Raw genomic sequence first — 12,570 nt, 5'->3', positions numbered from 1 at the left:
CTGATGAGAATTCTGTGTTTCTGTGGATTCATTACAGACTTCTTTCTCTTCAGAAACTACACACAAACTGTCATTACAAACTCATTTTGTATTATCACTGTCATCCAAGCTATTTTTCCGTTTAAAGAAGGTACCAATGTACTTATCATCATCATCAATTTCCTGCCATGTACCCTCAAGGGGTGTACAGGATATGATAGTACTACATGAAAAATTTACATCATTACTAACTTCCTATCTATGATTTTCCTCCAAATCAGCCTGTTACTCATCAAGACTCCAACATTATGAGATCTTATATTTCTATCATCTAAGGCACTTTGTACCGTATCAATCCACCTATATCTTGGTCTTTCTCTGAGTTGTTTTCATGCCAACCCCTGGCAGAAAACACTTGTTTTGCTAATCTTTCTTGCCCATTCTGTTTAAGTGACCATACCACCTGAGATTAGCTCTGCTAACGCATTCCTGGATGCTGACAATGTCAAGTTCTTTCCTAATATCCTCATTTTTAATATAAAATTGCCATTGATGCCATCTGTTCACGCCCCTAATCTTTCTCAGGACTTGCATATCTGTGGTCTTTAGTCTTTGGTCAAGTGTTTTACTTCTGACCCAGCTCTCAGATCCATAAGTTAAAACTTATTTTGAAACTGTTGTATACAGCTAATTTAGTGTGTCGACTAATTTCTCTCTTATTCCATATGAATTTATTAAATTGACTTCCTACTATACCAGCATTGTTGATTCTGTTGTCTATTTCTATATTTAATTTACCATCTTCACTAAAAATCGTCCCTAAGTAGCTGAAATGTTTTACTTTTTCCACAGGTTCTCCATTCACAACACACTTGACATTTTCAATGATTCTGGCTATTTTCATTGTCTTTATCTTTTTATTGCTGACCTTTGTACCATATCTATTACAACAGTTATTCAATTTAGTCAGAGACTCTTGCAGACTTGTAGCAGATTTATTTAGAAGTATAACATCATCTGCATAAAGAAAAGAGCTGACATTAACATCTCCAATTTTGATATCATGTTGAATACCACATTCTTTCATAATGTGATCCTTTTAGATAATGAATAACAGATTGGATAATGTACATCCTTATCTCACACCAGATTTAACATTAAACCATCTTCCTGTACTTCCTTCAATTCTAATTGTGACTTACAACTCAATTAAAGACTAAGTATTGCTTGATATAATGCCCCATTGACACCATTTAACTGTAACGTATTGAATAGCTTCTCTCTTGGCACCTTGTCATATGCCTTTTCCAAATCGATAAAACTTAAATACAGATCTTTGTTATATTCCCATGATTTCTCCACTATTTGTCGTAAAGTGAAGATCAGATCTTGACAGCCTCTATTTGACCTGAATCCAGCTTGTTCTTCACCAGGCTTTTCTTCCACAATTCTTCTCCACCGTTTCTCAAGTATACTTGCATATATCTTACTAGGAACACTCATTAGGGATATACCTCTGTAATTCTCACATTCAGTTTTATTTCCCTTTTTATATATGGGTACTATGAAAGCTCTACTCCAATCATCGGGAATTCGTCCCTCTGTCCAGGCATTCTGAACTATGCAGGGCAGCCACTGTAAGACTTTTATACCACCATACTTCAGCATTTCTGGTCGAATATCATCTACTCCTGCTGCTTTCCACGTTTCAAGCCTTTGATGGCTTTTTCTACTTCAAGTATGGATATTATTCCTGACTGCATGCCTGGTCAGTGTTTTTTATCACTGTCCTGTCATCACTGCTTGTTTCATTTAGCAGTTTTTCAAAGTAATTACTCCATACTTCAAGGATATCTTTTTCTCCCATTTTCATGTCACCTTTATCATCTCTAACTCCTTTTACAGCACTCTTTCCTCCATTCCTAAGCTTCTTCAACAACCTCTTTGATTGTTGAAGCAAAAATTGGTGGCAAAAATTAGAATATTTTGCCACCTTCTTGATATTTATTTTGTATGTTCTTGCCAAAGTCCTCCCATGACTTTTGTTTAGCTAATTTTACACACTGTTTAGCTTTCTTACATTTGTCTCTGTATTCTCTATGAGCACAAGCTGACTTATTTGCCAGGAACTTTTGATATGCTTTCTTCTTTTCCTTCACTGTTTGTTTAACTTCCTGTGTCCACCAGGGAGGTCTGATTTTTCTATCCTTACAGACAACCTCACCACATGCCTCTCTGGCTGAATCAATCTGTGTTTTCTTCAGGGCTTGCCACTGAATCTCCAAGATTTGGTTCCTGTTCTTAAACTCTTTCATTTTTTCTTCAATAATCTTTGTGTATTTTAGTCTTCAGTTCACATCTGAGAGCTGCTCAACTTTTATTCGCTTTAAAACATTCTTACATGTTATTCTTTTCAATATGAAATTCAATTTTATCCTGCTCAAGACTAAATAGTGATCACTTCCAATTTCAAATCCTCTGTACACTCTGGTGTCCTGCACCAGGGAGAAAACATCACTGTCAACAATAACATAGTCAATGAGACTTTTCTTATTCCTTGCCTCTTCTCTCCATGTGAATTTGTGCACATTTTTATGTTGGAACATGGTGTTAGTAATAACCAGTCCATGTCCTGAGCAGAAATCCAACAGGTATTTGCCATTATTATTAGCTTTGCTCTTTTCTCCAAATTTTCCCAAAATATTTTTGTATGTTGACAATCATTTCCTACTCTTCTATTTAGATCCCCAACAAGGACCAACTTTTCATTTTTCATTGTGTCAGCTGTTTTCTCTAAAACCTCAAAAAATTCCTCCACTTCTACTTAGTAAAACCTTCTGTGGGACCTTCATAGGCACAAATAAGTCTCATTGTTCAGTTCCCCATTCTCATATATGCTCACATCACTCTACTTGGGACTGCCTGCCATTCAAGAAGATTAGCCTCGTATTTAGTGTTGAATACTATGGCTACTCCTTCTTTTCCTTGATTGTCATTGCCTGAATATAACATTTTGTATTTATTGCTCAGAAAGTTTTTGCCTTTTTTGTTTCAGTCACCCCTATTATTATTATTCGTGATGCCTCCAAGGAGTCTGAAGACTCATCGCGGGAGGACACTTACTGTACACCTCTCCATCTCCACTACTACACAGAACCTCTACTATCAATTACCTAAATCAACGCCATCTACTGCCCACAACCACCACCACAGCTAGTGTTTTTTTTGTCTGTAAATTGCGTGTGTTCTGAATGGCCAATTTGTCTGTATGGAGGATGAGAAACCAGAGTTTCTGGGAGAAAAACCCTGCTACCTCCGTATGAGATCGGCTAACTCACTTTCAATTGAAAAAGTCCATATAAAGATTCCTCCTGTCATGACAAGAATTGAACTTAGGCCTTTTCTAATCGAAGGGTGCAACGTACCGTCATTCTTACAATTGTGCTATGGAGGCGCTTGATACGCTTTGCCATTCAGGCTTCTTATGTTGATAGTACCGATCTTGAACGCTGGTGATGTTGAGTTAGGGTGGGTTTTAGGATTTGTTTCAGTAGCTGACTTTTTTGCTATTTGACCTGGTTCCCTTGCGAAAACAACGGGTTCCTTGTTTAAATGGGTGACGCCCCAGCCAGCATGAAATTCCATCATGTTGTACCATCGTTTTTTATTTTGGTTTAAGCCAATAAGATTACCATTTGGTCAGCTAAATCCCAAATTGCCAGCCTATTCTCATTCGTTCAGTATCCAGGTAGATACCTAACAGGGTGCACCACGAGAAGGTGAGGATTGGACAGTAGATCAGAAGCCTTGGTTGGTTCTCTGTATTCCTTCAGAGGCTATGTGGATGTCTCCTTTCAGTTATATAGCTTTGACCCTTCTTCAACACCCTGCAATATATGTGGGTGATTTTAATAGTCATCATGCACAGTGGAAATATGAGAATAGTGATGAAAATGGAAAAGCCCTGGTACGTTGGACTGATATTAATAATCTGCAAACTTGTTTTTGATGCCAAACAACTAGGCACCTTTCACTCTGAATGGTGGAATACTGACACCAACGTTTATGCTTTTTGACTACTGACAGCAAATTGATGCCAGTCCCTGTAACTTGACAAGTACTCCCTAGCTTTGTCAAAACACACCACCACTCAGTCATTCTCCAGGTAGGCCTGGGAGTCCTTCTAACCCAATCATTGCCCCTCCTAAAATGGACCCTTTACAAGGCAAATTGGAGCATCATTACAAAGAAACTTGATGACCTTGTATGGCTCATTAAGCCTGAGCTGAATAACTATGAAAGATTTTCTGGAGCGATCCTGTCTGCAGCCCAACACTGTATCCCAAGATGATATCGAAAGGAATGTATTCCCTGTTGGAACATAGATATTATTAAAGAGACCTCCAGGGAGTCAGAGACTCATCAAGGTAGGCCACATACCACACGCACCAGCTATCATACTTATTCTTGAATTCATTCACACCACTTGCACTCACAACATCCAATGGCAGTCCATTCCAATTATGCACCACCCTATGAGAGAAAAATCTAGCCCTCACTCCCTTCTCAGTAGCATTCATTCTCTGCTTCTAAGGAATCCCTCTTGTCCTTTCCCCACTCTCTATAAATTGAAAAATTCCATCAACTGAAATCCTGTATGACCCTTTCAGAAAATTGTAAGTCTTATTCATATCATCCCTCTTTCTCCTATTTGCTAGTGTCTGTGGTCTACAAATTCTCAATCTTTCTTCATAATCAGTATTCCATAATCCTGAAATCATTTCTAACACTCTCCTTTGCTCTCTCCAATATATCAGAATCACAATGGAGACCAGACCTGTGCACAATAGTCCAAGTGAGCTCTTATCGAGCCCTTGTAAAGAGGTGAAATGACATCCTTATCTTTACTTGTAAACATTCATTTCAGCATTACAATTATCTTTTGTATTTGCAATCTTTGTTACATGGCCCCTGAACTTCAGCTTACCATCTACTAACACTCCAAGATCCCTAGCCTCATCAGTTTCTTCCAGCATAATCCTAGTCATATAATATGACATAGGATATCTAATCATGCCCAAGTGCATGACTTTACATTAAACTGACATCCATTTTCTCATGCCCACAATTCCAGCCTATTCAAATCATTCTGCAAGTACTGCATATCAGCAGCATTCCTGATTACCCTACCTATCTTTGCATCATCAGAAAAAAAGGGCCACAAGTGTGCCCTGTGGGGCCCTCAAGGAAAGAACTTTTATATCCTTCTGCGTAAGCCCAAGCTGTTTTAAGTCCTTATAACTATCTGCACTCCATACGCCATGTAAAGAGATGGTGGGCACTGGTAAACCTCGGAGTTGCCCCATGCTCCTCCCATATCTCACTAACTAGATCTTGGTTATTTTTATAATAATTTACTTTATTATTATGGCTATAGGCTAGTGGGTGCCCTGTTCCCACCACCTGGGCATATACTACCCAAACGTCACCATCTCTTTTAATCACTAAGTCTGGCTTACGCAAGCCCGCGGAGGTCCTATAATGTGGTTCCACTGCAGTCTCCCAACCTTTGTTCTTAGAGCAGTTGTTCAGAATGGAGACCATGGCATCATGCCTCCTAACATGGATCCCATGGGTGCAGAAGCAACACTGGGCTATATGAGACAATGTCTCACTGTAGTGGCAGCCAGCCCTACTGTTGGAGTCGTCACTACCCCATCGAGCTGTGTGGGCTCGAGTAGGCAGGGCATTAATCCTTGTCCTGATAAGGTCAATATACTCGAACCCAGGGAGGAGTCTGGTGCCATCCCTTACCTAATCATGCTGGGGAGGCACCAGATATGACTCTTTTAAGGAGCACCGTCTATAGAACAGTGCAACAGAGATACCCATCTCTTGTGTTCTGCGGGTGCTGACTCGATTAAAGTACCTTGATAATGGGACCAGCCTTTAGCCCGCCTAAAGTCTTCTTGTATTAATGGGCTATAGAAAGCCTCTCTGCAGATGTGGGAAGAAGATAGTTATAACTGCACGATTCTTGACAGCCGCAGGCGTGGGATCAGCCATCTAAGCGATGGAACCCCAAGCCCACCATCCTTCATCCTCACATGGAAATATGCAGTAGGAGTGTCACGTGGCAGTCGGAGCCATGATCTCACAGCTGAATTTTTTTATTTTTTTGCTTTCATAACGTTGGTTTTAATGGCCTGTTCTTGTTCTGCAAAAATTACCGAATCTGTTTCTTTCTTTATCACTCCATTTCTCAACCATATATATATATATTTCTTCAAAAATAATCAGAATAGTCAGTAAAAATTCTCTTTGTTATAGAGAGAAGTTTTAAAAAAATAACTGCTAGTAGCTTGCTCTTATATATTTTGATTTGATGTCTTTATAACACTTAATATCTATATGATATTGCATCATGCTTGTTTTGTTTACAGGATTATTTCAATATACTGAAGTCCAATTATTTGGTATGTATCTTGTAGATCTGAAAATTTTAATAGCTAAATTATAACAGTAGGACTGATAAAGTATATGCATTAGATCACTATACTTTGCCAATATTATAATTGCTTATAATTGATTTATAATCTATATCTTTCCTGAGTTGTTATCATATGTATATGTAATATGTATACATGCCAAAATGTGTAGAATGTGTTTGTGGAGAGACTGAACAGGAAATGAGAGAAGGTATGGATATGTTGAAAATGTGATATTCTGTTGGACTATGAGTTATCGGTAAAAGAGAAACTGACTGATGGAATGAAAGTGAGTGTAATTGCAGAAGCAAGAGGCTGTATGAATCACAGAACAAAAGTGAATGAGACTGTGGAAGTAAAATAAAGTATGACTGATGAAACGAATGCAAGTGACACTATGGGAGCAAAGGAAAGTAGGAATGAGGAAACAAAAGAAATGAATGACAGACTGACAGATAGTGTAATTGCCAGGATGCAAGACTTGAAAAATGAGTTCATTAGAATGAGAAGTGAAATGAAAAATATGTGTAGTGAGATGAGAAGCTTAATGAGTAAGAATGAGGGATGCAAAAGGATGATTAAGAAAAGAAGAGAAAAAGAGGTGATAAATGACCTGAGAATAGCGATGCATGGAGATTCCATTATTAGAGGTGTAAAAATGAGAAAAGGTGTTTTCCATGAGGGAGAATTAACAGCATAATGGATGTTCTGGGTATGAGAAAATGACAAGCAAGTGAGTTACTGGTGGTCATTGAAACAAATGACTTGGTTGAATATTAGGAAGTTTTTGAGGAGAGTGACAGATAACATTGTGGATGGAAAGGTAGTCAATGTGTAGGAAGGTAGCAAAGATATGATAGTAATGAATTGAGACAGAAAACTTAATCATAAATAGTAGAGCTATGTGAGGAGAAGGTGGTGGAGTTTGTAAATTTGTAGGGTGAATTTGAGGATAGGATGGATTTGTACAAAAGTGACAGGTTGTATTTCAGTAGATTTGGCATGCCATCTTTAGAAATTGTTTCTACAAGGAGATGCAACGAGTGATGTAAGCAAGAGCATAGGAAAGTAAGAGGTGAAGCAAAAAATCAGGAGACAAGAACTGGACTTAGTTGAAATCAGAGGACATAAATTATACATTTTTGGTCGTTTTATAATAGAAATACAATTTTATTAATACAGACCAGTATTTTACAATAAAAACATTTATTCAAACCTACCAGTTTCGCCAGCAAACTGTCTGGCTTTTTCAAGGCATTACGGAGATATGAAAGTTAGTAAATGCAAATTAAAAGGAACATAAAAAACATTGTAAACCAAACTAGTATCTATGGTTACACGTTTCGCGTGACAGAGATGACTTATTGTTCTTATTCATTATCACGCATGCGTGTTTGTTGTAGACTTTGCAATGTGATTACTGGCTAGCTGTAGTTCAGATTGATTGAGAGAGATGATCAAGTTTTTCCACGAACTGTTTAGAATTACACCCTGATTTCTGTTGAGGTTTCCGCCGGTTATTAGTACTATTGTGGCTTCCTTAAATACACAATGGCTGTAGTCGTCATCGAGATATGGCATGGAGCTGTTTTTGCCATTCTATCGTGTGGTTAGACGTGCAGAAATGATGTGCTAAGCCGGAAGAGATGCTTCTGTTGTGGTTTACATCACCAACATGTTCTTTTTGTCTAAGATCCATGCCATATCTCGATGACGACTACAGGCATCGTGTATTTAAGGAAGCCACAATAGTACTAATAACCGGCGGAAACAACAGAAATCAGGGTGTAATTCTAAACAGTTCGTGGAAAAACTTGATCCTCTCTCTCAATCAATCTGAACTACAGCTAGCCAGTAATCACATTACAAGTCTACAACAAACACGCATGCGTGATAATGAATAAGAACAATAAGTCATCTCTGTCACGTGAAACGTGTAACCATAGATACTAGTTTGGTTTACAACATTTTTTATGTTCCTTTTAATTTGCATTTACTAACTTTCATATCTCCGTAATGCCTTGAAAAGCCAGACAGTTTGCTGGCAAAACTGGTAGGTTTGAATAAATGTTTTTATTGTAAAATACTGGTCTGTATTAATAAAATTGTATTTCTATCAGAGGACATAGTTGAAGTATTCAGTGAAAAGTTTGTAAGGGGTGTTTCATCCTCATCAGTGTGAAATCATGAGAAGCTCAAGTGTGGAGGAAATAAGAAAAGATAGCTTAATTGTGCACAAGCAGGAAATATACAAGGAATTAAATAAGCTTGATATCAATAAGGTTGTAGGATGTGGTAATATATCACCATGTATCTAAAGGGAAATATTCCATGGAGTTGCACTAGCATTGACTTGCCTGTTTAATAAGTCTTACCACAGCACAGTTCCCAAAAAAGAGTGGAAAGAAGGTAAAATTGTTCTGTTGCATAAATGTAGTAAAATTGTTCTGCTGCATATAAGGCTGTGGCTACAAATTATAGGCCATTCTCTATATCTGAAGTTGTTATTAAGGTATTAATGAGAACTAGGATAGATACAAACAAGGGTTTGATAAGAGCTTTCTGTGATTGTCAATATGGGTTTAAGGGGAAGTCATGTTTTAGAAACTTGCTAATGACTGTAACAAGTGCATTGGCCAGGAGAGATATGTATAAGCTGGTATACTTAGATTTTGTGAAAGCTTTTGATAGACTAGACCATGACAAGCTGTTAAATAAATTAAAACTGATGGGAATTGACAAAAGACTAGTGATTTGGACTAGTGACTGGCTGTCAGATCAGAAAGTTGTATATGGGAATGCAGTATCCTGAAAGAGGAGTCACTAGTGTGCTTCAGGAATCTGTATTGGGGCCATTGTTGTTCAGTTTGTATATTAATGATATTGGGATGGATTTAACTGGAGATATGCAACTATTTGCAGATGATGCCAAATTAGAGAGAACAGTGAAGAGTCGAGCAGATATTGTGGTCTTACACAAGGACTTGAATAGATTGTATAAATGGGCAGGTAAGTGGAACTATCAGTTATATCTTGCAAAGTGTAAAGCTCTGAAATTTAATAAGCAATGATGGGATTCATAGGTGAGGAAACTTTGAAAAAAGTATAGGAGATGAGAGATCTGGGAGCAGTGGTAAACAAGCACCTGAGGTTTAGGGGGGGCCATGTTGCACAAGTTGTGAAGTCGCCACATCAGATAATGGTATGCTTGGGACCTTGATGCAGAAATAAAGAGGTTATGGTTCCATTGTGTGAGGCCTTGATCAGGCCTCATATGGATTATCATGAACAGATTTGGTCATCTGGTTTTCATGGTGATGAGAATATGTTAGATAGGGTCTAGAGAAGATTGACTAAGGCGATAATGTTCTTTGGAATGTGAGGTATGAAGACAGATTGAAGGAATGCAATTTGCAAAGCCTGGTGAATAAGAGGAGAGAGAATATGATTGAGTCCTATAAGTTGGTAAGGGGTTGTTACCAGGTTAACATGGAAGAAATTTTTAATTTTTCAAGGAAGTGAGGAACAGGTTCTTTGCATTAAGAATGCATTGCCTGAATGTGTTGTGAATGTGGACACATTGAATGAGTTTAAGGCACAGTTTGATGAGATTTGTGTGTGTTTGTGTGTAATAGCATGTACCTCCCATGATGAGTCTCGGACTCCATGCAGGTCTAATGTTAATAATAATATGAATATGTCTGTATATATTTCTTTATTCATGCATGAATAAATTATGATCTTTCTGAAATTTTGCTAGTCAGCGATCAAATAAACTAAATATTTTTAGAGCATCACTTCCTGTATGCTTAACATATAATTATAAATGGAGTTTTCATTGTGAAAAAATACATCTGACACCACAGGAGTACACTTATGTTCATAAGCCAAAACATTATGACCACCTGCCTAGTAGCATGTTCACCCCTACCCCATTTGGCCAAGATAACTACTTACATCTGTGTTGGCATTGATTACACTCAGTGGGTCTTAACCTTTTTAGTGATCGGCACCCCCTTGAATCTAAAAATAAGTTCTTGCACCCCCTTGAAAAATGTGTTTCTATTTCTTTATTTAGGAAATTACATCTATTGCAAGATAATTTTTTTATTGAAAAATAAACACATACATTTACATATACATACAAAACAATATCTCAATTTTTAATGGCTATGTTGTTGTTTATTCATAATAATACTTTTGAAGTGCGGCTCCCTTTTTGAAAGAGCCATGCATAAGTTATCACTTGCATTTAAGCAATTTCTGGCTTTTGTTTTTATGTGCAAAAGTGATGAAAATTCCATTTCACAGAGGTAGGTGGTGGCAAATGGTAAAAGTGTCTGCAATGCTGCTTTTGCCAGCTGTGGATAAGGTTCTAACTGTGTACACCAGAATTGTTCTAAGTCCAGTTTTTCAAATTCCATTTGAATACATGCATTGGCTCATATTTCAATAATGAGATCATCTTTTATTAAATAGCTGTTTGATGAGATTTGTGTCAAATAGAAATGGATCCAGTATCCATCTCTGAACTTTGCTAATATTTCCCGTGGTAAAGTATCCATGAAATGATTCACTCAATTGTTGGAGGTGTATTGCAATTTCAGGTATAATTATTATTTTCTCATTTTCCAGAATGATTGAATCGAGCTAAGGAAAGATTGTAAAATTCCCATTTTCAACTCGACGTTTCCAAATTTTTAGTTTTTCAATAAATGAAGATAATTTTTCACTAGCTGTTATTATGTTCTTACCAAATCCTTGCATTGATGTGTTTAATTCATTCAGGTGGCTAAATATATCTGCTAAGTAGGCTAGTCGAAGTATTGCTTCTCTTTTTTCAAAAGCTTTAACTAAATCACAGTTTTAGTTAGTAAGAAACTGTATAATTTCCTCGTGTAATTCAAAAACCCTGCTTAGCATGCAGCCCTTGGAGAGCCACCGTACTTCGGTGTGATAAAGACGCACAGCATGAACAGCACCGATTTTCGATTTGGTGCTGTTCATACTGTGCAAGTTTGCACAAAGCACGAAAGATACGATGATTAAGCGCTCATCCTCGGATATACTTTACTACATTTACTGCTGTAGTTAAGTGTTGTTTTAAATTCTCTGGCAAAGCTTTCAATGCAAGTGCATGACGGTGCAACATGCAATGCGTTATTGTAACTTGCGGTATTTCTGTCTTGATGTATGAAAAAAATCCAGAATTTTTGCCCAACATTGCAGGGGCACCATCAGTGCAAATTGAGCCTATCACATTCATGGGTATTTGATGCTTCAAAAAAAAGTTTTGGAATCTGCTGAAGTTTCCTTTGTGCTTCAGAACCCAATACAATTTTTGGATTTTCAAGTGCACATGGTTTTACCAATTCCTCAGCTATTGTATGACCTTTTCTTTTCTTAGCACATAGATATGCACTTGATAAGAAGCTTCTAACAAGGGCTTTTGAACTGCCATAACGTCAAATTTTGTGATAGTACCACTGGTATCAAATCATGCCTTCTCAGACTTCAAGGTGTTAAGAGTATGTCCTGCAGATTCACCACCATGCTGATTGTTGAAATGCTCTAACAACTTTGACAGTTTAAGATTGGAGTTTGAAAATATTTTGCAACATAAAATGCATTGCGGTCGTTGCATACCATCTTTTTCTGTTGTACGAGTGAATCCATAAGCAACGTAATCGTCTTTCCATTGGCATTTTTTCGACATAATGAGGGTTACTACAATCAATAAAATAATATAATTTTTCAAAATTTGCAGAAAATCTTTATGTAATCAATCGATCGTATCCAGTATGGGCTGTAGTCACTGATTAATGTTAGTAAACTAAAGAAAATAAGTATTCGTTTCTGCGTCAAGCCACCTTGTGTATATAGTGTTCATAGTTTATACAGCAATCCCTCGATTAATGCGTTCTTTAAAACAGGCACATTAATCGAAAATGCACTAATCGAATATAATGACTTATGGGAAAATGTATACTTCGTTCCTCAAATTTCTTTTTTCACCCTTAATTTTTTTTTTATAAAAGAATTAGGGTATGTTAAAGGAAAACTATGAAGCTGAAAGACAATAAAACATATTCAGAATATAAAT

General features: G+C 37.2%; 1 protein-coding gene across 4 annotated transcripts in view; it reads left to right on the top strand.

Moving 5' to 3' along the window:
- Nucleotides 1–12,570, top strand: part of LOC150098752 (mitochondrial inner membrane protein Mpv17-like) — a 138,304-nt gene that overhangs the window by 83,520 nt on the left and 42,214 nt on the right. For all 4 annotated transcript variants that reach the window (XM_090405137.1, XM_090405136.1, XM_090405139.1 and 1 more), the window contains one exon: nt 6,423–6,455. In XM_090405137.1, coding sequence (XP_090261263.1) covers nt 6,423–6,455 — 33 coding nt within the window. The remainder of the gene's footprint in view (nt 1–6,422; nt 6,456–12,570) is intronic.

Source organism: Typopeltis vanoorti, chromosome 15 (genome assembly GCF_054136105.1).
Source record: "Typopeltis vanoorti isolate ZY-2024b chromosome 15, IOZ_Tvanoo_1.0, whole genome shotgun sequence".
NCBI lineage: Eukaryota > Metazoa > Arthropoda > Arachnida > Uropygi > Thelyphonidae > Typopeltis > Typopeltis vanoorti.
This window is presented reverse-complemented; position numbering and strand designations above follow the sequence as displayed.